This window comes from Lissotriton vulgaris, chromosome 10 (genome assembly GCF_964263255.1).
Source record: "Lissotriton vulgaris chromosome 10, aLisVul1.2, whole genome shotgun sequence".
Classification (NCBI taxonomy): Eukaryota; Metazoa; Chordata; class Amphibia; order Caudata; family Salamandridae; genus Lissotriton; species Lissotriton vulgaris.
The window spans coordinates 897,517,698-897,541,444 of NC_141698.1; the positions used below are offsets into that span (position 1 = coordinate 897,517,698).

The 23,747-nt window shown below is 44.2% G+C and overlaps 1 protein-coding gene across 1 annotated transcript in view; it reads left to right on the forward strand.

Annotated features, from left to right (window-relative positions):
- Positions 1 to 23,747, forward strand: part of HEPACAM2 (HEPACAM family member 2) — a 508,644-nt gene that overhangs the window by 303,174 nt on the left and 181,723 nt on the right. Inside the window, exon 4 of the mRNA XM_086941874.1 lies at positions 9,380 to 9,676. Coding sequence (XP_086798000.1) covers positions 9,380 to 9,676 — 297 coding nt within the window. The remainder of the gene's footprint in view (positions 1 to 9,379; positions 9,677 to 23,747) is intronic.

Sequence of the window (23,747 nt, forward strand, 5' to 3'; positions counted from 1 at the left end):
CCAAGGGCTTAAGTAGAGCTTGCCTCCTGTTTTGAAGTCTCAGGAACACAAAGACTATACTCCCGGCTCCCCTGAACTTCCCTGCTGTGAGTTCTGACCTGCCAAGAAGTGACTGAGACTGTGTGGACCCTCTGGAGGTTGTTTCTGCTGCTGGGAGCTGAAAAGCAACGCAACAACAAGAAAATCGACACATTGCTCTGCTTGCAACAGTTTTTCTGACTCAACGCCGTGGTGTAAGAATCTCCCTGCACCGCAGAGCCGTGCCACTGCTGAAACTGACACAGTACCTATCGCCGCTGCATGAATCAACTCATCGAGGGATCATGGCTGAAGAAACCGATGCAGCACTACTCGACGCAGCTGCATTGTCCACCAACACATCCCGGATTTCCACGCATTGTCCCTGTGCAGCAAGTTTTCCCCGACACATCCCCCGCTGATCAGATTTGTCTCAGAATCGACGCATCGCTTTCCCCAACAGACCGAACCCGACGCACCGCTCCCCTGTGCTCAGCGGAACTGTTGCATAGCATTCACAAAGGTCTCAGGAAACAACGCATCTCTTTTATTTTTGAGTCTTCCCACTGCTGTGGCAGCTTGGCTTGGTTTAGTTTAGTTTAGTTTAGTTTAGTTTATTATGCATAGTTAGTTAAAACCAGTGCAAACGTTTTACAAAAAAAAGGTGTAAAATATCATAAAAATGTGTTAATTATAATCATCATTAAAAAGCATACACTAAAGGACCCGGTCTGATTGTCCAAGAGCATTTATCTTAAGGCGGGGCAGCATATTCCTTTGAGTCCTGTTGACCGCCTACTTGTTGCCTATGTCAATGATCGAAAGTGTTTTTGACAGTTTTTGCTCGATCATTGCAAGGAACTTAACATATCTACAGTTCAGTATCGTATTCGAAGGGTTCAGGCAGGCGAGCACCGCTTGCCTTTTAGTGCGAGTCCCTAGCTGCTTGAACTGGTCCTTTAAGAGCTGTTGGCGGGCTGGCCGTAGCTCTTCGCAAAGACAGGTCATGTGAAGTATGTCGCCCTTGTCTGTGTTGCAAAACGGACAAAGTTTGTGGCCGTTGGTCCTGAGCCATGGTGGAAGATGCTCTCTACTGGGCAAAACCCCTAGTCTGTGTTTCAAGATCTTCAGTTTTGTGGCCTTAGGATAACCCTGGCTGAAGTATGATTGTGTTGTCAGCGATTTATACGAGTTTAATGTCATCCATGCATGGTTTCTTTTGGCGAATGTGGCCTTATCCTCTAATAAGGATAGAGATTTAACAGTTTTCCAGACTAGTTTTTTGAATGGGTGTGCCCAAGTTGCATGTCCTAGATCGCAGTTAGATTGGTGGCCCCCAGGGCTGCCTTCAGGTAAGATCTTGCCTGAGAAATGTCCCTGCCTTGAATGTCTTGCCATAGCAACGAATTTAGAGTGTTGGTAGTGGCTGAGCGAAGTTTGTGCCAGCAAATGATATAAGCTCCCTGTCTCACAAGAGCTTGTTTTTGCAATTCAAATTCCAGCCTAAGTTGGGCAGGAGATGTGTAGGACGGAAGCGAAAACATTATTCTGTAGGCTTTTGTCTGGATTGTATCCATGTTCTTGGAGTCTCTCCCACGTAGTGCCTCGCTGCCATAGCAGATAGAAGGGAGTAGCTTAGCCTGGATAACTTTCAGATAAGGGGTTAAAATTGGCCCCATCAATTGCTTGGCTATATTTTTTTAGTGTGACGGCAATGCAAGCCCCTCTCCTTTTTGCATCCTGCTTTTGCTGTGCAAAAGTACCATCTCTGTCAAAGGTGACTCCCAGGTATTTGTAGGCAAGTGCAGACTCTATTTTTTGGCCGCCTAGGACCCATGCCTTCTGAAGTTTCTTATTGGTGTTAATCGACATGGTGCGTGTCTTGCTCAGATTTATTTTTAGTTTGTTTTCCGTGGCATAACTGTGCATTTGGATCAGAAGCTGCTGGAGACCGATGTAAGTATGGCTGAGTAGCACAACATCATCCGCGTACAGCAGATTACTCAGAGTTGTCCATCCCAACTTCGGGGAATGGGAGTTGCATGTGTTGAGTGAGCCTGGTAGATCCGCCATAAACAGATTGAACAATATTGGGGCCAGCACGCACCCTTGCTTGAGGCCAAGTTTGGCTTGGTGAATTTTGTTGCAACGACAAGTACTTTGCAAGAAATCACACATCCAAGCAGCATTTACCACACTTATGTGATTAAAAGTGGCAAACATTTCCTTGCTTAGCATTTTTTTGGGATGTCGCAAGTGACTTAATATTCAATTAAATGTGAACGGATTCATCAGAGTCATTTCCAAACTTAAGTGCATCTTTAATCCACAAAAGCATATGAATATGTGGTGCACCTCTTGCTTGATATTCTTTTCCCCAAAAGAAATCAAGTACAAATTTGTGGTTGAAATACCTAGAAACATTAGCAGGATCCAAAAAACATAAGTCAGTAGATGAGTTGCACTTAATATCTGCAATATTAGCATTTGCTTCAAGCAAACATTGATACAAATCATCCTACATGTACTTAGCACAGCTTAAAGTAATAATCCAAGTAGGTGGTCCAAAATCTCTGAGCATAGATTTCAGTTCTCCATTCTTCTAAATCAATATTCATTTGGCCCTCACTGCCATGCCATAATGTTGTTCATGTTACAATCTAGATTCTCATATTTCTTGTGTACCTTTTCAACAAAATCCTGTGCTGTTGTATAAGCAAAGCCAGTTCCAGTGTGTATCATGTGTGCAACAGCATAAGAAGTGACTGCAAGTTCACTTTCATATAGTAATGTGAAATTGTAAGGAATGTCTTGATGAAAGCGTGAATCCTCTGAATACAATCTTGTTGCTTGGTACTCCAATGCAGAAATTTGTGCTGGACGATCATCATATCTACCACATTTCCTTCTGGGGAATAAATGTGGATAACATTGTGCTTCTAGAGGGTTTTTTTCAGACCTTAGTTGGTGCTCCTCTAACTTCCCTCACCTGATACAGTTCAAAAGCATCACCCATTATGTCTCTTGAGTATAGTGGGTGTATATTGTAGTGTTCATATATTTGTTAAGCTTCTTCCTGATTAATCTGCTGAAATTGTCCAGTAGGATTTTCTTTTCCAAATGATCAGTAGGTGGAGAAGATAAAGTTATCAATGTCCAAATCTTTATGGTGTATGTTGTTTTCTGAAGGTAATGTCCCATTTTTTCAATGTTGTTGATTCTGTTTAATTCTTGCTAAACTTTTTTGTCTTGTGTATGTACTCCATTGTCTAAAACCAATAAAGGTTGTTCTATTTTGCATTGTATTTGAAGAGTGTTTCTTTTTGTTGAAACTTAATGGAGGGAAAACAAATTTTCCTTTCAGTGCGCATACTAATTCATGTGGCTGACATTTTCCTGATTTTGGTTACATTCTACCAAAGGTTTGGAAAGAATGGATTGTTTGAATTAAAATGGTTTCATATAAATTCAGTTGGAGTAGTTCTGATGATATTGGAAACATTTTCAAATTGTTAAGAAACCCTCATGAAGTTATTGTCTAATTTTCGAAGGTAGAATTGATGATTAGTGTGTATTGGCAGCCATCCTATCTTTCTTCCACAGATATAAGAGATTCAAACTTGCCCATGCTATTTTCTGTTTTCTCAACACCCTAGAAATTCACTAAAAAAACATGCTAGGTGCTTGGAGGTGGGGAGTGTCGCCATGATGGTACTATACAGCTGCCCCAGGCCTCCGCAGGAGGCCACTCAAGAGGGCAGCCCTGTTGTGCCATCGAGCAGCCCACACCCCTTCTGTCTTTCTTCCCTTAGGGGCTGGGACTCTCGCGGAGTCCCCTTCTGGGCACGGATAGGGCTGCATCATGTCCAGTGCGGTAGGCGTGGCGAGGGGTATATATTTCCCCCTCGCCATGCTGGCGACCTCTTTGTCGTCGCACCGGACACACGCGGCCTCTCCTCGCGGGACACGCCAGCTGGGTTTTAGAAGCAATGTTGGAACTGTGGAACAGTGCTTAAATCTGAATCTTATCTTGGGGAAATATACGGTTGCACAAAAAGCTCCACTTTATTTGGGTTTTATGGATCTATCCTCAGCATTTGATTTCGTTAACAGATCATGTTTATGGGAAATTCTTTTAAATTATGGGTTGGATGAGGCATTGGTTTGTTTTTTGGCGTATTTGCACAGGGATCTGAAGGCACGGGTGAGAATAAGTAATGACAGGGAAGTTTCTGGGGATATTACCATCGGCTGAGGGGTCAGACAAGGTTGTGTGCCCCTCTGCTCCTTATCATTTATATAAATGAATTACACAACTCCCTGTCAAAAATGTCTAGTGATGTACCCAGAATTAATGGCAAACTACTCCCTGTGCGTTTATTCACAGATGATGCGGTCCTAATGGGTCGTACGCCCAACGCACTTCGCACTTCAGTCATGGGTTTTTGTCCTTTATGGCAGATCTTGACCTTTGTACAAATTTTAAGAAGTATTATATAATGTGTTGTGGGCCGAAAAAACACTGAATTAAATCAATTTCACCGGGCAGCGAACTATTGACATGCACTAGCACTTTTCCCCATTTGGGCTTAGTCTTTTCAGAATCACGTTCATGGGAAGCCCACACGGCCCATGGAAGAAGCAAACTTACTAAAGCGGTAAATTCTATTATCAGTCTCCGGCAACCAAAACAATCTGAGGCAGTGGTACCATTGATTCAGATATATAAATCGCAATGTGTGCCAATGGCTACTTATGGTGCCGAAGCCTGGGGGCATGTGAATTGTAGTGGGATAAAAACTGGAGACAACAGATTCTGCAGGAAAATCCTTGGTGCACTAATTTCATCTCCCAATTATATATGCCACAAGGAATTGGATCTTCAATATGTGAAGGATTTTATTAGGTCACGCCCAGCGATATTCTGGTTGAAAATATGGCAGAATCCAGCAGCAATTTTAACTAGAGAAATAATCACAGCCTGCCTTAAGTGCGACAAATGTGGCTGTATACCCTGGCTAGCCGCAGTAAAAAATAGTTTAGCCAGCGTGGACATGAAGCACATTTTTTCGCGTCCGTTAGCAGCGGAAGGAATAAACATGAGATCAGTCAGGGGGGCACTTTACGACTTGTATCGTAAAGAGAGACAAGATATTGAGCATTCTAAACCATTGATTGCTAGATATATGCCCCTTTTGGAGACAACAAGCACTCAATATCATATGCCACAACAATATCTTAGGAAGAACATGGGGAGATGGAAAAGGAGTTTACTCTACCGCCTCAGGGATGGAAGCATTAAATATTCACTTTGCTTTCCATTAGGCTTTAATAAAAATTTGGAGAAACTGAAGTGCCCCTGCGGTACTGGTAGCAAACAAACTTAGTTACATTTTTTACTCTTTTGTAAATTTTATGTAAGATATACTAAATGGTACCTCGCCCCATATTTCAAAGCTCGGACTATCATGGACTTTGAATTTGCATATATTGAGATACTAAAACTAGGAAGCGATGATTTGATTTTCCGAGTAAGCACATTCCTCCAAGCTGCAGTACGTTCTCGTGCTTCAATGTATGCATTCTAATGCTGTATGCACCCATTACTTTCTTTTTAATTCTTATACTAACTTTCTTGTAGGTTGCCCCAGTGTATAATTCCGGGATCCTCTTTGGAAGATATAGTTGTCTCGTAGGTGCTGAGTGTGTCTATGCCTGTGAATGGTACAATAAGGGCATAATGCAGTATTTTGCAGTATGTGTATGTTATACGCATGTGCTGGATTCATGTGTGCCTCTGAGTCGTGCAATACATAAAGGATTTAGTGCTGTGAAGTGTGTGATTGTTGTGTATATGTGCTGGGTGTATATGTGTGGGTGTATATGTGTCTGCAAGTGGTACAATACATGGCTGACTCTGGGTTCCATCGTGTTTGTTATTATAACAATGCGTGCATATAGCATGAACTTAGCATGAACCTATCACTGACTTTATTAGTGTACAGCACTATCAGATCCTCTTTTTAGTGCAATCATTCCCCATGTTCTGAACTTTAGTTTATGGCGAAGGATTCATCATGATACTTCAGTATTGATTGATCTGTAATGTTTGTTACATTTTCTAGCCCTGAAGAAGTTGATTGGGCAATATTTATCTAGCGACACGTTTTTGCTAGCTTGTTAAGAAGTTTCCTTTTTTTTTTAAATAAGTATTGTGACGGTTATAATTTGACAACGAATATTGCTTATTTGTGTGCGCCCGTCTCGCCCAACCACCAGCATCTTGGATATACAGTGGTGGCTTGCCCACTTTATACAGATGAATGTGCATGCTTTTTTGGGTGAGCTGATGTTTCTGAGCGGATGCGCCTGTCTAGAGAATTTGTTGGAGCTTACTAAAGGAAATACGTAGTATCACTGTTTTATGGTAATCCATTTGTTGAACATGATTTTCAGAGCATGTGCTAATTATGTATCAATTTAATGTTGTATGCTTTAATTTTTGTACTAAGTTTAAATGACTACTTGCTTTTTAAATTAGCTTTTACGTTTACTGTATGTAAAAAGTGTAACCACATAAGATGATAGAGAGCCACTGGGGTTCAGGATAACAAAGAGGAAATCCGGGTCTGTCGAAGATAAACTCGAAAACACATTTACAAAGAGAATGGCTAAGCTGGGTCCAAACCACTTGGAAAACATTCTAAAAGCAAGTTGCCAAAATATATAGTCATGAACACATAGCAAACATAAGCTTAATACATATTTATTTTGGATGTCGATTACGCGGATCATTGGCAGCACAGTAAACACTGAGGTAACATAAATCGCAGAAGGATTGCTCGAAATGCGAGACAGCGGGATTTCTTAATCAGGATGCTAGGATCACTATGTATGACCCTTTAAACAGTGAAGTGTGGGGAGCACTAACTATGCTACAGTCCCTGTCTGAAGTGGCCCAGTATTTCCAGAACTCACTAAGTTTGTGAGTTTTTGGGTCCTGGTCTGTACCCACATGTTGAGGCTTTCATGAATCAGTTTTACTGAGCCAGGTTGTTTAACTAGAGTTGACACCTACCTTGCTAATGTCAATGCTTATGTATTTGCATAAGAACACGTACACTTGACATGTAAAATATTCAGAAAAGGCAATGTTTTGTTACAGGATCACAGGCCAGAATACAATAACACTCCAAAATCTGACACTCAAAAGTGTCATTTATAAAGAAAGGAGTTCATAAGCCCACTTACTACAGTACCAGTGCTTAATTTGTAAAAGAATAAGTGCTGGTGCCCAAATGATTGCTTATAGGCCTATGGTCATCACTATTGAATATCGGGGGTCCCGAATGTTGAGGCTTTGTCATCTTGATTCCACATCATGTCTCTTTGATCCACACCAGATTTCCCCTGCCCCTTTATGTCACTCTTTCCAATTTTGTTCATTTTTGGTTGCTTTCTTTGTCACTTTTTTCCTGTCTTTCTTTTCTTTTTCCTTGCATGGTTTGTGTTTTTCTCTCTCTTGCTCTGGGTCAAAGTGTGATGAGGAAAAATAAGTGCTGTCCCCAAAAATGAGTGCCCGTGGGACAAATCTGCAACCACCAGCTCAGATAAGTTCTGCACCGGCCATTCTAGGACTTGGGACCCTGCTGCCTCATGCATCCCACCCCTCCATGCTTATGGTTTGGAACATTCTCTTTTGCACATGCTTCAAGGACAATAAGACTTGTTATCATGCCAAAACAGAAGTTATTTGAAATTCGCTGATCAAAATAAATCAGTGTTGTAAGTGTGGCAGTCGTCTTTAACACCTTGGATGCTGCTGACGGAACCGTTCCGTCACGCCCCTCGGGTGGGCTGTGCTGGTGGCGGAACGGTTCGGTCACGGCCCAGCCGCCGCGCCTGCGCGGCGCTGATTTCGCGCCTGCGCGGCGGGTTTAATTAAGCGGGCGGGGCCGTGACGGAATCGTTCCGTCACAAGCACAGCTCACCCGCGAGCCGTGACGGAACGGTTCTGTCACCAGCGCGGGTGAGCCGCGCGCCCGCCCGCGACCGTTAGCGCTGCGGCGGAATAGCCGCCGCAGCGAAGGAGATATAATGCAGTTTCATTTCATTTATGATCTTTATTTCTGCACAATATTGCCATAAAAGATACATAAAAACAATCATGCATAATACAATGTCTACTTAGGAGAATACATGATTTCAGAGACAGCATGGATATGGTTAGGAAATCGATACAATAAAAATCTTTATAAATTAATAAATTAAAAAGGCATCAATTCTTTTTAAAAAACACTTAAGATTATTCTAACCAGTTACAGAATTACAATTACGTATAGAATTTATGAGTATGTACAGTCAAGTTGATGAACACAGAATAGCAGCAGCGTCAACCTCAAGTACAAAAATCAATATACATCACAATTTCATTTATAGATTCGAGCCCATCTTGTTTCGTACAAAGCTTATCGCAAATAGAAATCTACTAACACCAAAAACGATCCCCTGTCTAGTATCAGTTTTGATGATCCTATTTGCCTCCTTATATGAACGCACTCCTAGGGTAATACAAAGAGGCTTAATCCATTTTTGCCTAGCCTTCTCATAGGCTGAGCAAAAGGAGAGGATGTGCGACTCGTCTTCTTTTCTATTACATTGACACAAAGTACATAGCTCACTGATCTTTGTTTCATAGGTGCTTGACCATCTAGCTAACGTTGTATTAATTTTCAGCATTCCATACCTAAATTTCATGTATAGGCTTTTAGCTAAAGGTGGTTGTACCTCGTCTAAAAATTCTTCAAAACAGGAAATATCCTTGAAGACAAGAAAATTACTTGTCAAGGTTCCACCTGGATGGTCATTAGACAAGTTATGTACTATATGCACCCAAAAGGTCGTTTTCAGCAACTTTTTCGAATTTTGCGTCAGGCTAGAAGGATCTTCCCAAAACTGTGACAACCCAATTCTGTTTAACCATGTGCGCACGTGTTTTAGCCAAACATTAGAGTTATTCGAGTCCAATCTCATTATTTCTTGTAGACCAATTCTATATTCTACTAGCTCTGGTGTACACCAGAGTCTCACCCATAATGATAATGGTCGCAATGTAACAGAAATCTTCAAATACCTACGTAGTTGCATACAACATATGTTCTGATATTAACAGGAAAAGTAGATCTCACATTAAAGCACTTAATGGAAAGAGCAATAGGAATACAGTTTTGAATATGTGTAGCTTTTGTAAAGCGTTGTATCTTTGTTCTCGGCCATGTTCTAGCCCATTTTGGAGGCACAGAGAGATGGCCTACCAATTTGGCATCAAAGTCTTATAAAATATCATGTTTGTCTCTTGCAGATGGACCATATGGTCTCACAGTCAACTCAGACAAAGGACTAAAATTTGGGGAGGTGTTCACGGTTGACGTTGGAGAGGTCATCTTGTTTGATTGCACGGCCGACTCAAATCCACCAAATGTTTATTCCTGGATCCGTAGAGGTGACAACACGACCCATGTCATCAAGCATGGACCGCACTTTGAGGTTCTGTCTGATAAGGTGACAAGGAAGACTACTGATTACACCTGCAGGGCCTACAACAATGTGACTGGGAAAGGTGAAGAAACACAGTTTACAGTAATAATTACCTCCAGAGGTAAGTCACATTGAAAGAAGGATATTTATAGTTGGCTGTCAAACAGCACATGACAGTTTGTTGCTGCAAACAAATTTTCAGAACACAAGGGGACATGTGAAAATAGTATCTGGTGAGTGGCGAGCCCGCTCCCTCTGTGCCAATTGGTGTTTTTAAATCTGCTTCACAGGAAAAAAACGATTCTCCACATTTCCTCCTTTTCCTACTCCTTCAGAGAACTGTTGGAAATAGGATCAGTCTATCCTAATGCTACCCAGGCTGGTCAATCTGCCACTTTAGCAAATTATATTTCAAAATGTTGAGCACAAAAATCTTGTACTATAAAAAAATGACTAAATATTGTGAAGGTAAATGCACATAGGCAAGTATAAATGTACTTTTCTTAAATCCACATCCACTCACAATGAAGATATATATATATATATATATTGTAAAGGTTAGAAGTGAATATTAAGAATAGTGAATCAATACTTACCTATTTGTTTACCTTAACAATGTTTTGGCAGTCGATATTCTGGGTAAGATATTTTTGTGGCACGCTTTTAAGTAATCAATATTTTGGTAGAATACTACTCTGGCAGTTCCCTGGTAGGCTACAGACTATTGGGCTCCTTTCATAGAAAGGTTCCTTTCATGGAAGGGTGCCTGGTGTGACCCAACCATGAAAGCCCTCCTGGATCCGCTCTAGTCTCAGCCGCCTGCAAGAAGGTGCTTATTTGAAAAGTTTTGGCAGTACTGATTTTGGTTCCCAGTCTGGGCCTGAAACCTTCTTGTGCTACATGAGCAGGACTAGGCTAGCTCTGTTGATGCTAGTAATTAAATGCATTCGGATGTCTGGTAGAATATCCATCACAAAAATACCGTGTGGACAGAATATTGTGTCAAAAATGTCGAGGACCGAAATATCAAGAAGGTAAGTATAGATTTACTGTTCTTAACTCCACATCTACATACCTTGAAGATATTTATATTAAATCAAGGTACATATATGCGGATTTACGTACAGTAAACTTTTGCTTTTCCATAGAAACTTACCTTCACAATATTTTTTTCCTCTATATTCCAGACAAGATATTTTGTCCACACGATTTTTTTTCCTCTATATTTTGTGCACACATCGTTTTTTTCCTGTTGGCGAGTGTGGTTCTTATTTCTTTTTCTGCCTCTGGCCGCACAGCCCTGTATCTCTCATGTTTATTTTATTTAACGTATCTCTTCTTTTTTTCTGTCAAAAGCATGTTAACTCGGTCGAATTGAGTTTATCAGATAGTGTAACCAACCCGTTTGGCCTGTAGACAGAAGTGCGTCATCTGTTATGAAAGTAAACATGGCTGACAGGTGCCCATTGTTCGCAGGTTTAGCTCACAGCAAACATGGCATCTCTATGGTTTCAGACACCTCGAGCGGATCCGAGGCCATAGTACACTACAATGCAGCAAATGGTACAGTTCCAAATACAAACTGAAATTGCGACTAGAAGGGGAAAGGGTAAATACAGCTGTAGCTTGCAATGGAAAATGATTTATTTCGTTTTGCAGAAAGACTATATAATGCAACCCCGTGATGAGTACAAATTGACCCCTGAAATTCCACCTGTACAGCCATTTATTTATCATTTTTTGCCCGACTTTGGAAAATGGAGAAAAAGCGAGGACAGATCAGGGTTATGCTAGTAAACTGTTGAGATGAACAGAGGTGGATTGTTTAATCTGCTGTTCTAGTTTTTACGAAGTGACTACTTAACCCTGTTAAGTTTTAAGGTCTTTTTTTGTATAGGAAATACATCTGTATTTATGAAATATGAAATAACAATGGACGCAGCATCACCTATATAAAATATCAATGTTTGCCATGAAAAGAGGCATTTTGGGCTTAACCTTAAGTTGCCCATCTTCTGACTTCCGAAGCCCTGCTACAAGTTTTAATAGCTTTGGTGATGTCCCGTTTGGACATCTCTAACGCCCTATACCATGGCCTCCCCAAATCCCAGCTGGCTAGGCTACAGATCATCCAGAACCAGGCAGCCAGACTGGCATTTAAAATCCCTTGATGGCAGTCGGCCAAACCTCTATTACATCAACTACACTGGCTACCAGTCAGTGAAAGAATAGCCTTCAAGGTCTGTTGCCTGGTCTTCAAAGCCTTAACTGGTCCCTTCCCTGCTTTCCTGAAGTCCCTGATCACCTCTTACCGTCCTCCCGCACCTTGAGGTCCACCCACCTTCAGCTTCTAGTTATCCCCCGGTTTAAACTCACTAAATCTGGCGGCCGCAGCTTCTCTCACCTGGCTCCCAAGCTATGGAATTCTCTTCCACTCTCACTCAAGACCTCTTGCTCCCTCCTATCTTTTAGGAAATCTTTAAAAACTCTGCTCTTTTCACATCCCCACTAAACTCCTCTTGCTCAACCTCAGTGTTCTATCAGCGCCAGGAAACTCATGGTGACAGTGCGCTCAATAAATTTCCCTTAACATTAACATTAACATTAACCTAAGCACAACATCACCTGCTTTAAGCATCAATTTCGTTGGCAACTGGTAAAATGAAGAAAAGGACCCCTGAGTGGAATATATAGTTACAAGATTCTCCTTTTTTACAAATCAAGACTCATTGACACCCACTAATAAATACATTAATAAGTATGTGAAATAGTGCTGCACAAGTACTTTTTCACGTGCTCATAAATGCCTTTGTAAATTGACCCCAAAGTGCCCAACTCACTATTAGTAAAAGAGCCTACCGGGCACAGTACTTTGTATTTGCACTAATTATACATGAGTATTCCATGAATAAACCATAACTATACACACACCAGCATTGGCAGCAGACACTCACACTGTGTGACCTGCTATGTAATGTTTGTTTCTTCTCACCACAGTTTTGGGTGAGAAGTATGTGAAGTGCTGCACTGCTCCGTGTTCAGGGGCGATGCTGCATTGTATTTTTGATCATGGGGGCATGTTCAGAAGGTGAAATGATGAAATGGAGAACATTGCAAAAGGTTTTGTAGAGCAAACATCTGTAAGAACATCAAAAGGTTGAAAACGAATAAAAGTATTTGGCTCAGATGTGCTCATAAAGGAAATCTTTAAGGCTTTTCAAGGCAAGTAGATTACAATTTTGAGAAAAATATTTCTTTCCTTTCTTTGCAATTACAGCACCAGAATCGTACAGAAATAACAATACGGGAACATACGAGATTTGCCCATTCTAAAGGCCAACTGCCGACATGAGATTTATACTGAAGTAATCCCAAAGCATTCTGAGGATTGTCAGTAAATAACAAGCATTTACAATGCAACGGTTTCGCCTTTGGAAAAGTTAGAGCTATTGGCATTGTAAATGACAACATTTGTATTTATGTGTTGGTTTTGAAAACAGATAAATAAATGGCATTGTCATTTACATTGCCAATAGCTTAATCTCTCGCAAATGTGAGACCTATTGTACCCTACGGACGAGCTCAGCAGACAGAAATTACTATCACACACACACACCCAGAGCCACACACACACCCAGAGCCACACACACACACACACACCCAGAGCCAGCCACACACAAACACCCAGAGCCACACACACACACACACACACAGAGCCACACACACACACACCCAGAGCCACACACACACACACACACCCAGAGCCACACACACACACACACCCAGAGCCGCACACACACACACACACACCCACTCTCCTGTGCCTAACAAAACAAGCCCCCACCGCTTTGTGGCACTCTACACTCTCTCTCTTGTATCAACCGGTGGTGCACTTTGGCCATAGAGCCTACTGTTCAGTGAACCAAATAACTACCTTCTGTGGGCACAGGCCCAGTAACACATTGTCCACTGAGGCAAACACGTCTCTAACCCCTGTATGGTGGTGGTGGCACGTTCGTCACTGTCATGTATCGATGACCATCCCTCACCCCATGAGACAGTGCCCACTGTCCTGGTTCATCAATGCCCGCTGCCCCTGTGTATATACTCTCCGGGTATATGTTGCTCCCTATAGCGCTGTACACACACTCGCCTCCCTCTTCCTAATACTCCAGTTTAACCCTGTCCCGGTACGTCACTTTAGTGAACTCTCTGCCCGAACTCATCTGACACCGGCTCCTTACTGTAGTGAGGGTGGGGGCGTCTGTGTGGCTGTGCCCCCTGCTACTTCCCGTCCGTGCAGCTGCGGCCGGTCTCAGGTCCCTTCCATCCGCCTCCCACCAGAGTCCAGAGAGACGCGGGTGACGTCAGTGGCATGAAGCTCCAGAGAGGGCGGGGATAGGAAGCCTGCGAGCGCCGGTGAGGGCGGGGCCTGCAGACATCTGAGCACCCTGGGGGCAGGGCCTCCTGGAAAAGCGTTCATCGGGCGGCCTGCTTAAAATCTCCTATATCAGTTTCTCATACACCACAATGTCACATTGGTCACGGATGTCAGCCCTTTCATTGCCCATCACCCCCATTACAACCTGCTCATCAAAGTAAACCCTCCACATTGCCACTAGTGATAGCTCTTGAAACCGATACCACAGAGCAGGCATCCCCCCAAGGTACATCGGTGTGTAGCAGGCCAGCTCCGCCGAGGCCGGGAAGTACAGACTACATGACCACACAATGCTCGACCTCTCTAACGAATGCCAGAAGAAGTCCCAATCGTGAGCCGTATGTGCCGCGGTGCCACATGCTACGAAATGAGAATTGAATCAGGCTTGTAAGGTACGGGGGCACAGCTGTGGAATGGCAATGACAAAGCAAGTTATCACGTTTTCCTTGCATAGTCTGCAGACAATGCCCTCTTTATTCACATTCCCCCGCCGAAGGAATACAGCCAAAAAGAGTGCCCATAATCTTGCCAACGACACTGTGCCAAGAACCCTGTCCCCTGCCAAGGCTGGCTGAGAAATCCCACAGACTGTCTGGGCCGACAGAGGGAGGTGGCCTCCAATGTGAGGCAAAGGATACGGAACAGGAGCCTGCAGGAGAACAGCTTCCCAGCTTCCCTCCTAATGAGGGAATCCACAAGTCCTGCCAACCACTAAAGAGGGCGAAGCACCGTGCTCAAGACAGGGACAGCTGCAGCGCAAGGCTTCATGGAACACGAGGATGTAGCACAACGACCCGAGCTGCCGACTTTGGAACTGGGGAACCAGGTGCAAGTCTCGGCGTTAGCTCAATAGCCTGTGATTCAGGGCAAATCAATTAATCTCACCGTGCCTACAAAAATTATATATACATGTCCTAATATAACCAATACTCATGAAAAGCGCACGGTCTTCTGGTTGAGTTCACGCTATATATAAAAAAGAAATGTAAACACGACACCAGCCATTTTTTAGCTGTCCCACACACTTCCGAACATGAACGCCATAGCATGAATACCATAGCATGAGCACCGTAAGTGACATCACGCCCATCTGACCACTCATTAACTCACAGGGTTGGGGGACGGACAACGGGATACAACCATGCGGGACCAGGATGATCTTAGCAATGAGAAAAAACATCCATGTTATCAAAAAAAAAGTACATGCCCACAGTGGCCCACGTCGGCAAAAAGGGGCGGAATGAGAAAAAATCTCTGCAACGCCCACGAGTCTGCTCGAAGAATAACGGACAGATCTCTCTTCCAATGGCTAGCCTCCATTTATGGAGCTAGCCAATGAAAGAGACAGGCGGGACAAAGCCCCGTACTGCTAAACAAAAGATTTCGCCTGCCTGAACACTGCTGCGCAGTGGACGCCAGGCGAAACCTAAAAACTGCTTAGATAAGGTGTATCAAATGCAGACCATGTCTTTTTTCTGCAACTTATCTTACAAAATACACAGCGTTAATTCAAGGCCCCCCAATACTGCAATTCTGGACTACTCGTAAAAGACGAGAAACCCATTGCATATATTCTTTTGCTCGTCAAAGCCCTCATGCCGCACTTTTTTACATGCATGAAGTCCGCGTCCTTTTCTTTAAAAAAAAGCTGTGTCTAACAAAAAGTGAAATCGTGGAATGGGGCTTTTACAAAAAATAACGCATTTGTTTGACAATGCCAATATCTCAAACTCTCACAAATGTGATCCCGATGCATTGCAAATGCTTGTTTTACTGGCTGCCACAACTAGAGATCATTCAATGCACACTATTTTAAAGTTATCCTTTCTCTGCAATTCATCTCTTTATCGGTGATCGCTAGAATTATCAGACTCATTACAGTAATGTGTTCACTCCAAAAAACAGTGATAATATTTTTCAGAATACTGTTCTCAATAATGGTGGCTGAAATTTCTTTGTGAAATTTACTCCAGGTGAAATCCACTCTTTTTGTAAGTTCACTTGTATAGTGAAACTGGGCCAAGTAGTCGCTGCACTGGCAGATCCCAGATTTGGCATTAAGTTTCTTTTACAATGACTTGTCATTCAAGAAGCTTACCCGCAAATCACTTACTCAGACCTTCCTGAAAGAAGCATTTGCACCATCTCCACAGCAGCTAATTGCGAAGTGATTTGCTACAGTCTCTCATTGAAGACAGCTGTTAAGTAAAGCACTATGGTGGGGCATCACGGGATTGGGCACTATGGCCCACATGCATCATTGTTTCATTTTGCACTTCCTAATTTGCGATTTTTAGGGAATCGCAAATTAGGAAATGCAAAATGGGATGCATGTACATTTTCGCAAAATATTTGTGAATCGGTAAAAATCGCAATTTTTACCGATTCTCAAATATTATGCGATTAGCAAAGTGCGAATTCGCAATTCCCATTCATTCCTATGGGCTAAAATGCCCATAGGAATGAATGGGAATTGCGAATTCGCAATTTGAAATCGCAATTCAGCAATGCATTTCAAGGGTGGAGAGGGGGGCCCAAATGACCCCCCCTTCACCCATGAAATGTACTTTTGAGTATAAGTTACATACACACATGTCCTAAGGACATGTGTGTCTGTAAATTTACAGTTCAAAAAATGCATGTTTGTGCTTTTTTAAACAATTTCGCAAATTACCACGAGGTTCAACTTCGTGGTAATTTGCACTTGCAATTTCAAATTTCGCAATTTGAAATCAAATGATGCATAGCATTTTAGAAATCGCAAAATTGCGATTTCTGAAATGCTATCGCAATTTTAGAAATCGCAAAAAAGTTGCGATTTCTAAAAAAGCATGATGCATCTCAAAAAGCATTTTTGGAATCGCAAACGGCCGATTTTAAGGAACCGCACCGTTTGCGACTCCAAAAATGCTTGATGCATGTGGGCCATTGGTCCTGACAGACTCTGTGCATTCGCCATCGCCCCACTGGTGCTTTAATTGACATCTGGCTTTGTTGGGTGGATGTGAATCCTGCCAAAAAGGTGAATGTGCCCCAGGATTTGCATATTCATTCCACAAAATGAAGGAATAAAAAGTGCCTACCCTAGTTGTGGAACAGGAGCCCATGTTACCATCGATGCCCAGGCTGCTGGCGCAAACCGCCTCTTAGTTCCCATTCTGAGTAGTTACCAAAATAAAGAGACGGGCGCTGGAAGCAGGAATCAAGAACAGAGTTTAATTCTCATGAGGAGAGCCTGTCATTTCAGACACGAAACAAGGTGCCATCGGGAGGTGCTCTAACAAGTGAGCTGAGACTCTGTCTTTTATACTTTGCAGAACACTTGGCATTACAGTCACAGCATTGTAAAACAAAGAAAAGACATCCCCATAATCCTCGTGTAAATCCTACCCCACATGTGTTCACAATAGGGACCCTTGACCTGCTGATAAGAGGGAGAAAGCAATGACGCAGCTGGATGTTCTGCTGATTATTAGGATGTGTGCGCCTGATCGTAGCCCAGGGGGTGGGGAGGCCAGGATCAATAGTGGGTCCTTTGAAGAGGAGTGACTTCATACAATAAGGGCAGTAAATGGTATCTCATGGCTTAGGCGATGGCCCTGGACATGTGTGGTCAGCTGGACTCGGGGGAAGGGGTCATCAAAGGGGTGGTATTCATGCCGCGTGGACAATCGAGCGTGGAGGGGAGGCTTGTCAACAGAGGGGCATTCATGGAGGGAGAGGAGGTGTTGGTCAGGCGCGGCCGTGACTCCCAAGGACAGGGTCTTGCAGAGGAGGAAGGTTTATGACTTGTCCATGTGAGGGAGAGGGAGGGGGCCAGGGTGCGCGCAGGGTCAGAGTCGCACAGAGAGAGAGAGATCTTATGACCCGTACATGAGAGAACAAGGGCAGTCAGATACAGCTGGGGGCTATGTCAGCTGAGGCGAAGGATGCTTCTTCAAGAGGGAAATGGGGAGGGTTGCCTGGGTCAAGCAGGAGGGTTGCCTTTCATAGCAGGGTCGCGCAGAGTGCTGGGTTTCATGGTCTATGCATGTGAGAGTGGGAGGGGGGTGCTCAAATGCGCGCAGGAGGGAAGCCAGTGATTCTAATGAGTGGGCAAGAGGCCAAGGTGCCTAAAATGGCTGTCATGTACATATGGGCACGGGCTTTCATTGGCAGAATAATGCGGTCAACATTTCAGGGTATGCGTGGTGCCTACAGGGAGGGGGACGGGAGAGGGCAAATGAACGCCGCTTAGGTACATTAATTTTGCTAATTTCCACAGTCGCCGCTTTTAACATAAGCGAGTTCATTTTCCCATTCTTCCTAGTAGATGGGCGTACATATAAACAACAAAGTCCATTTACCTATTCTTCCTAGTTAAGGGGCGTACATATAAACATGTGATTGATGAAATAGCATTTGTCAATACTAACATATTGTATAAAAATCATGAACAGTTGATGTGATGGGCAGAATGCAGCACATAGGAAATTGCATTTGTCGAGTTCCTATCATTTCAGAAGCACTACATAGCATAAACGTTTCTGACTTAAAAATGTGACCAATGAACATTTTGAGCAAGCATTTGAGGGTGGAATTCAGTCCGATGCACAAGATCTCTTCGTCCCAGTGTCTTTTAGCAGTGAGCCATCACTGGTAGGCTCTAATCCGGGTACTTTCGTTGGCGCTGTTGAGCACCGGCGGTGGAGCTATAGGTCCAGCTCGGTTTCATCCTTACGCGTTGCAGGGTGCGGCCAGTCCTCTGCTGTTAGACCACAGTCCTGTTCCCTAAACAGTCCGTTTGGCGGCGCCTTATGTTCGGCACCTATAGTTCTATGGCAACACCCTCTTCCCATATAATTGAAGTTCTTTCCTTTGGCAAAAAAAGTCACGTGGGAAGGTGGGTGGATGTTGTTCAAATAGTCAATGGGAGAAAGAGTGAGCGGAGTTGGGTCAGAGTTCCTGGGACACACAAAAAGGGACCAAGGGAGCAAGGGATAACAAGCAAGCGGGCCCATCAATCGGGCCCTAAGAAGGCAGACGGAGACTCCAGGCACACGTGGGTTAGCAGTCGGAGGGCGTCGAGGCGGCCCGTCATTTTCCACGTTGAAATTGTGGTCTCGTCCCGTGCCTTGTTGCTCTGCAGCTCTACCTCTGGTCGATGTCATACGTGTCCCAAGGTCTGCAGTCAGGCTGGGCGTCACGTCTGACCCATCTCCTCCGGTAATCGTGAATCTTTGGATAGGTACAAGACAACGTTTTAGAGAAATGGCAGAAGTAGATATTTTTACATTTGAATTCCACTCGCAATCCTAGCACCTGGCGTTATGCTCATTGGTCGTAGTCAGAAGTCCATTACCATGAAGTAAAGAGGTGGGCATTTCTACTGCGTTCGCACCAAGTCTAATCGGTGTTCGTTCATGACATATATGGACAGAGGTCAGGCTCCTGTCACTTGCGTATTTCATCAAAAACCCTAAGATTGTCAACATTCAGGGGAGACTCGTCCTTCTAACCCTAGCCAGAACAGTCTTACATTTCCCTATCAAGCTGGCTGACTCTTTCAAACAGAGCGGGGTGCAGTCATTGAAAGACAGGGTCAAACAGATTTTTCTCAGGGGGCGGCAGTTGCTCATGGTCATCACATATATATATCGGGGGACAGTAGCTGAGGTCAATCAAGTGGGGCGGGGATGCTTCGGGCATTCGTGTTGGGTGCAAAGGGGTTGGGCAATCTGGGCATTGGGGATCAATCTGGACCTTGGCGCTTGTCTCTAACAATAAAAATTAGGATGCCATTGACATATAGTCCCCCTCATAAATGGGCCAGATTAGGGGATATCAGTCGTCTTACCTGTCCTCTCTTTCTTAGCCAATTCAAGTTCATTCATTTTGCAGAAAGGAGAGGTAGTAATATGGCAAGTTACAATCAATTTAGTTTCTGTCAATTTTGCTGAACACCTTCGCGTTCACTAAGTATCCAATTAGACTGGTGCCGACGGGGCACAGTATTACCATACAAAAGAAGGGACAGGGGGACTCTCATAGGGAGTGAGAGTCGTCCGCAACCTAAACGAGCCATTCGGTACACGTATGACATATATATATATATAGAGGGAGAGAGAGAGAGAGAGAGAGAGGGAGAGAGAGAGAGAGAGAGAGAGACGTGTACGGTAATAGGTCATTTAGTGCGCTCACAACACAGAACGACAGAGGTTAGGTAACACGCAAACGCAGACAGAGGGAAGACATAAACCCATACATTACACACACACAAACTCAGACAAGGGAAGACAGTACATGCGTTACATACAAAGGAGTTCACGACAAACATAAAACAGTTATTGGCCAAACAAAAATTTTCCTGTATGCTGCGCATCTTTAGTATCCTATTTATCTACATGTTGAGCTCCTTTTTACCTTTTTCCTCCTTTTCCTCTCGTTCACTATCTCCGCGAGTGTTCTCAGTTGCTAATACTCACACCGCAGTCAGTTGGTCAGGAACTAACCTGGCTGGTCTATCTGCCCATAGGTGGATCTTAAACCAATTTTTATTTTCTTCCTTTGACTGGATGTTCTCCGGCTGAGGCAACAGAGGGTATCGATCAGGAGAACAGTCGGGTAGTTTCGTTCTATCTATAAGAGGGTGAGAAGGGGGGGGTGGTATATTTCGAACATCAACAATATTTCTAACTTCCCAGACGGGTGGTGCCTGGGTACCCTTACCTCAGGACTTTTCCCAGTCCTTTCCCTATCTGATTAAACGTCATAGTCGCGTTATCCAACGTTCTAACGTTGAGTCAATTTCCGTCATACGATACCCGTCAAGTTTTCTATGTCAGTCCATCCTCCCAGTCGCTACGTCCTAAGGAGGAGCAGTCATATCTACGTCCACGTCTTTCAAAGCTTGTTAGCATGAGTACTATGCTCGGATCCCCTTTTTCTCCTTTTGTCGGTTGCTCGATCGTCGCTTTTCCATACTTCAGCCGACGTTCCGACGCGACCTGCAGAAGGGAGGAGAAGAAGGGGGTGGGGGTAGCATTCAAAGCACATCAGCATGCAGTAGTCCGAAAATGTTTTTACTTACCGCATACTCGACCTATCTCAATGTAGTGCATTTCTCTACCATCTCGGCATTTAAGCCCAGTGGGACCAGTAGTGTCGGATATATAATCATTGATGATCTGCGTATCTACATGAGTTATTTGGTCGCGACCCCTTTAGGTTGCGTGCAAGGGTGGCGGTCAGGTGGCATTTCTGTGGTGTCGTTTAAAAGCGTCTAAAACACTTTTCCGGCTGCTTGTCACACATAATGTAGCTGCTAAATATCGGGTCCTTTTTAACCTTCAGCCTTCATCATATTTTCTCGTTGCTCACAGTAGTAATGCATTCAAAACTCATTAATGCAACCGCTACAACCATGCTTTCTTTTTCAAAATACTTTTAATAAAAAGTGCTGGTGTATAAAATACAGGCCTACAACCCAGTGGACCAGCCACGGAGCAGATTGGAACTGTACATAGGAAGAAAGAAGTTGATGGCAGTTCATTGCATAAAGTGCGGCAGTGCAATAAAATCGTATCGAACTTTACTACAGAGCAGGCATGATGCATATCAAGAATTCAGTTTTTCAATTAATTCATTAATTCAATATCCAAATGCTCATTCACTGTCTAAAATACACCAATTCATTTTCCAAATCATAATTAGTACCCACCCTAAATCAGTTCATTGTCCAAACACATGATCAATATCTATATTGCTTTCTTCTCTAAGCACATAACCTCTATCCATCTTATCGACTTTCATTGTCCAAAAATGCATACATATCTCAGAGCATCAATATTCGAGCAATCCGGGTGAACAGGGAGTTCGAAAGTTCCGTTTCGTGTATCGGCGCCATTTTTGGGTGGGGTCAGGCAAGTTCCAGGGCAGTCAGAGTGTCTCTAGTCTCGCATGGTTGGCCCAGAACCTTCCGTTGACAGTTCAAAAAGTTCCGTGCTAGGTGGTTAACAGTCTAACAAATATGGACCATGAGTCAAAGAGTGGGAAGGGCGGCAACAATTTTCCTACCGGGTCATTCTGGTGTTCCTCCGGAACTGAACAAGCCTGTGCCGTGGCGGCATCTTAGCCATTTCCGATCCGAGTCTGGTGCCGGCGGGAGTAGCACCGATGTCGTGGTTCCCAGTGAAGGGGGCGGGGGCACCCATGCAGAGGGTCGGGGGCCCCCCGGCTCTTATAGAATCTTCAAGGTCGAGGAGAGGCGATAGGGAGCGGGTGCCCGTCCTGGGCAGAAGACCTCTTTTTGATGTTGACCCTTTTAAGCGAAGAGTGTTGGGGTGTCGCTGGAAGCCTCCACCTGGAGGGAGGTGGGGGAGGGTCGTTCGCGGCATCTCCCCCTTCCAGCGACCCCGCGCCGTTCTCCGGCTCCATCGTTTTCGACATTGGCCGTGCCAGCCATTGATGATGGGGGGGGGGGTGGTCGGTGGCTGAGGCAAGACAGCCCCCCCCCGTGGCCTGCAGGGCAGCAGGAGAGGAGAGAAGGAGAGGTCTCTGCCATTCTTTGGACCGCCTGCCCATCGTCATCTCCTCCTGACCGTGGCCAGGTGAGCCCCTCGTGCCACGAGGCCTCGCCTTCCGGATGGGCGTAACCGCGGACCCGTTGCACTTCGGGAGCTTCCGGAATGGGGGTAGGTACCTATTGAATTGTTTCTATTTCATGTGACCGTTATTTGGGCGTGGTGGGCAATGAGGCAGACATGTTTAGGGCAGAAATAGGCAACGGAACCTAGCTACCTCGTGGCTGCCTTGGTGTCAGGCTTGTCTTCCCTCGCCATTTTTATGTTTCTTATTGCTAGTTATTTCTAACGTTTTTTATTTTATTTTTAACGAAGTTGATAACTCCTCAGTGGCCTACTGATTTCGCCCAACTCCTTTTCTTGTATTTTTATGCCATAACCTATTATGAGCCATAGCGACTAGTCCACACTTAACGAACAGGTCCTTATTAGGTGTGCCCTCCAGTGGAGCTGGATAGTTCAACTCTAATAAGCGGTCCGGGCTAAAACAGGCTACCAACCAGTGGGGAGAAGATAGGCATGACGGATTACAACGGGGACAAAAGTCTGCATTACCTATCTTATCACAGCGGGCAAAGACTAGGCAGAATATTTCTATTCTCCGTTGTTTGGCGGCGGTGAATACCTCAAACGAACCAATACCGAATAATCGGCCAATCAAACAATCCAGTGGGGAGAATAAGTGGGCACGAAAAGTTATCGTTGCCCACTCTTTCTCTACCTGCAAAGCGAGACCTTGTTCTTCCCTGTTTGCAGACAAAGAATCTCCAGACAATAATCCACGAACGACAGTTCGGGAAACAGTGGGGGAGGAAGATAGGCACGACGGATTACAATGGGGACAAAAGTCTGCGTTACCTATCCTTCACTGCTTGCAAAGAGAGAGCCTGTTGTTTTCTCCGTTTGCAGACGGTGAATCTCCAGAGGGTTTCAACAAAGCGCAATACTAGTATTATCCAACAAACAATCATTTCACAATTTTTCGCATTTACGCGACCTTACCCGGACCGGACCGTGTGGGCAGTTCTTCGCCTTCCTCCTTCCAGCGCCCGATCGTTCTCTTACTCCGTGTAGCATTCCTGTGGGATTCCAGTCAGGACAATGGGTCACTCGAGAGAGGTCCGTTCAGAATTGGTGAAGTTCTGTCGATCGGCAGCCGGGCTAGGGCCCTCTCAAGGCAGGCATACCCC